The sequence below is a fragment of the Salvelinus sp. IW2-2015 genome, unplaced genomic scaffold (assembly GCF_002910315.2).
Source record: "Salvelinus sp. IW2-2015 unplaced genomic scaffold, ASM291031v2 Un_scaffold4898, whole genome shotgun sequence".
In the NCBI taxonomy this organism is placed as follows: domain Eukaryota; kingdom Metazoa; phylum Chordata; class Actinopteri; order Salmoniformes; family Salmonidae; genus Salvelinus; species Salvelinus sp. IW2-2015.
Window position 1 is genome coordinate 19,083 of NW_019946167.1, and position 2,249 is coordinate 21,331.

At 39.5% G+C, this 2,249-nt stretch overlaps 1 protein-coding gene across 1 annotated transcript in view; it reads right to left on the minus strand.

Annotated features, from left to right (window-relative positions):
- Positions 1 to 1,587, minus strand: part of tbx19 (T-box transcription factor 19) — a 5,908-nt gene extending 4,321 nt beyond the window's left edge. The window contains 1 exon segment of the mRNA XM_070441821.1: positions 1,358 to 1,587. Within this exon segment, the coding sequence (XP_070297922.1) occupies positions 1,358 to 1,587 (230 nt within the window).
- Between the last annotated feature and the right edge of the window lie 662 nt (positions 1,588 to 2,249).

The window sequence follows — 2,249 nt, forward strand, 5'->3', positions numbered from 1 at the left end:
CCACTACACGCGCGCTGGACTGGTCAAGCCGCGGCCCCTCAGAGCATGAGAGGGTCAGCACAAAAGTGGCCACGCGCTAGAAAAATCTATTAAACCGTCCGATACACTACGAGCAATACTAAGTATAGAACGCAGATTTTTTTTTAACTAACATGTTTCTTAATTTAAGAATGTGGCGATAATATAGCCAGTAACAACCAGCTTGTCGAGGTTTGCAGTCGGATTTTTGGAACAGAGTGTTCCAAACTAATGTTTGTGGACGAATCAAATAGACTATAAACATATCAAATATTAATTAATGACATGAAAGACACGAGACTATACAATTAAACAGAATCAATTTGAATAACTCTGCAACTCTGCATAAGCCATAAGCCTTAGGCTATATGGGATTATGATAAAGGAAAATGTCACAGATATTTTCAAAACACACTTTTATGACTCTCCTTGTCTTAAAATATTTTCTGGCTTACAATATTTGGCTTGAACTTTCTCAACTCAACTAACATAAGCTCAATATTTCTGGTTGTTAAAATGTATCACGCTACCTTTTGTTAAAATGTAGGCTGTTACACTTTTCAGCTCTATAAGTATAAGAAAAAATGTTCTGCCTATTCCTAAATAACTAATATTATTCAATAGCACTTGGTCTTAAATTACAGATAGGCCTATGTAATTAATAGTTTTCGCTTGGATCTAATTCTTATGAAATCGTAATGATTTATTAGGAATAGAAAGCTGAAGTTGAAAAAAGGGCTGAATAAAAAGATTCGATCAATATGCGTTTTGGAAGAAGTGCGTAATGAAAATGGAATTATCAATTGAAATCGAATGGTCTCTTAATTGGGTAATTGATTCAAAGCCCTCTAATAAACATAAGTGTTAGAAGTTTTAGAGTGATATGTGTGACAGAGAAATATAGTTTTTGTATAGGTTTGAATTCTGCTGCATGTGTTCATAAAATAATTTAGCAATGGGTGGATACATATAATGGGTGATCAAATGACCAAACTTTTGAAACTTGCATTTGGTATTGTCTGTATGTTTGTCTGCGAATCTCCTCAATAAATGTCTCTTGCGGTTGAGATCAATAAAATATCTTTGACTATTCAAAAATGCTCGTCTATCTCACTATTTGGGGCTCCCTAGTGGCGCAGCGGTCTAAGGCACTGCATTTCAGTGCTTCACTACAGAATCCAGGCTGTATCACAACCGGCAATGATTGGGAGTCCATAGGGCGGCGCACAATTGGCTCAGCGTCGTCCGGGTTTGGTGAAGGCCGTCATTGTAAATCATATTTTTTCTTAACTGACTAGTTAAAGGTAAAGGTAAAAAAGTATAATTAGCGCGAGCTCACCTGCCGCTCTTGGTGACTATCATCTCATTGGTGACTTCCTTAAACTTCCGCCACAGTTCCGCTTCCTCGAGCGTCACCTTCAGCTGCTTCTCGGTGGGGTCCCCCTTCTCGCGCCCCGCTTGCAACTCGCTCTCCACCACGCTTAGCAGTCGCGAGATACAGCACTGGCTGGCAGGACCAGGGCAGGGGGTACCCCCAGCCCTGCCTTCAGCTAAACCCTCAACCTTCATTTGGGGACCTCAACGAGGTTAAAGGCTACCTCTCAAATAAGACTGATGTTTTCTCTAAAGAAAGTTTAAAATTAGGTAAAACAAATATCTTACTCACAAATATCTCACTCAGCAGGTGATGGGGAAAAAACGTCGTTAGAATCGGTTAGATTGAAACAAAACAAATGAATTCCCATGTGGGTGTTTTAGCCATGAGGATTATAAACTGCAGTTGAAAATCAATGCGACACTGGTGCGGAGCACAAGACAGGTTCGGCCGGCCGGTCATGTGATCAACTCTCACTAATTTACCATTTATAGAGCGTCATTTGTCAGAGGGAGAGAGGAAGAGCGAGAGAGGAAGAGGGAGGGAGATAGAGTTTCTTTGATGAGCTAGCCTAGACCTTAAAGGGTCAATCTGAAGTTGCTACATCTAATTTTGGACCTAATTTTSAGCATAAAGTGTAAATGCCTCATAAACTTAGTTCAACTGTAAAACCTCAACATAACCCAAACATTAAGCTTGTAAACATTGTAAATGTAAACAAACACTGTAGCCTATAGCCTGAAAACATGCTTAAAACTACAACTTGTATATAATGGATCATCAGTCCTTGCATCGATAGCTTGGTCTATGCATTTGAGAGTGGTTACAATTCCCAGGCACATCCCTCAGATTTTTA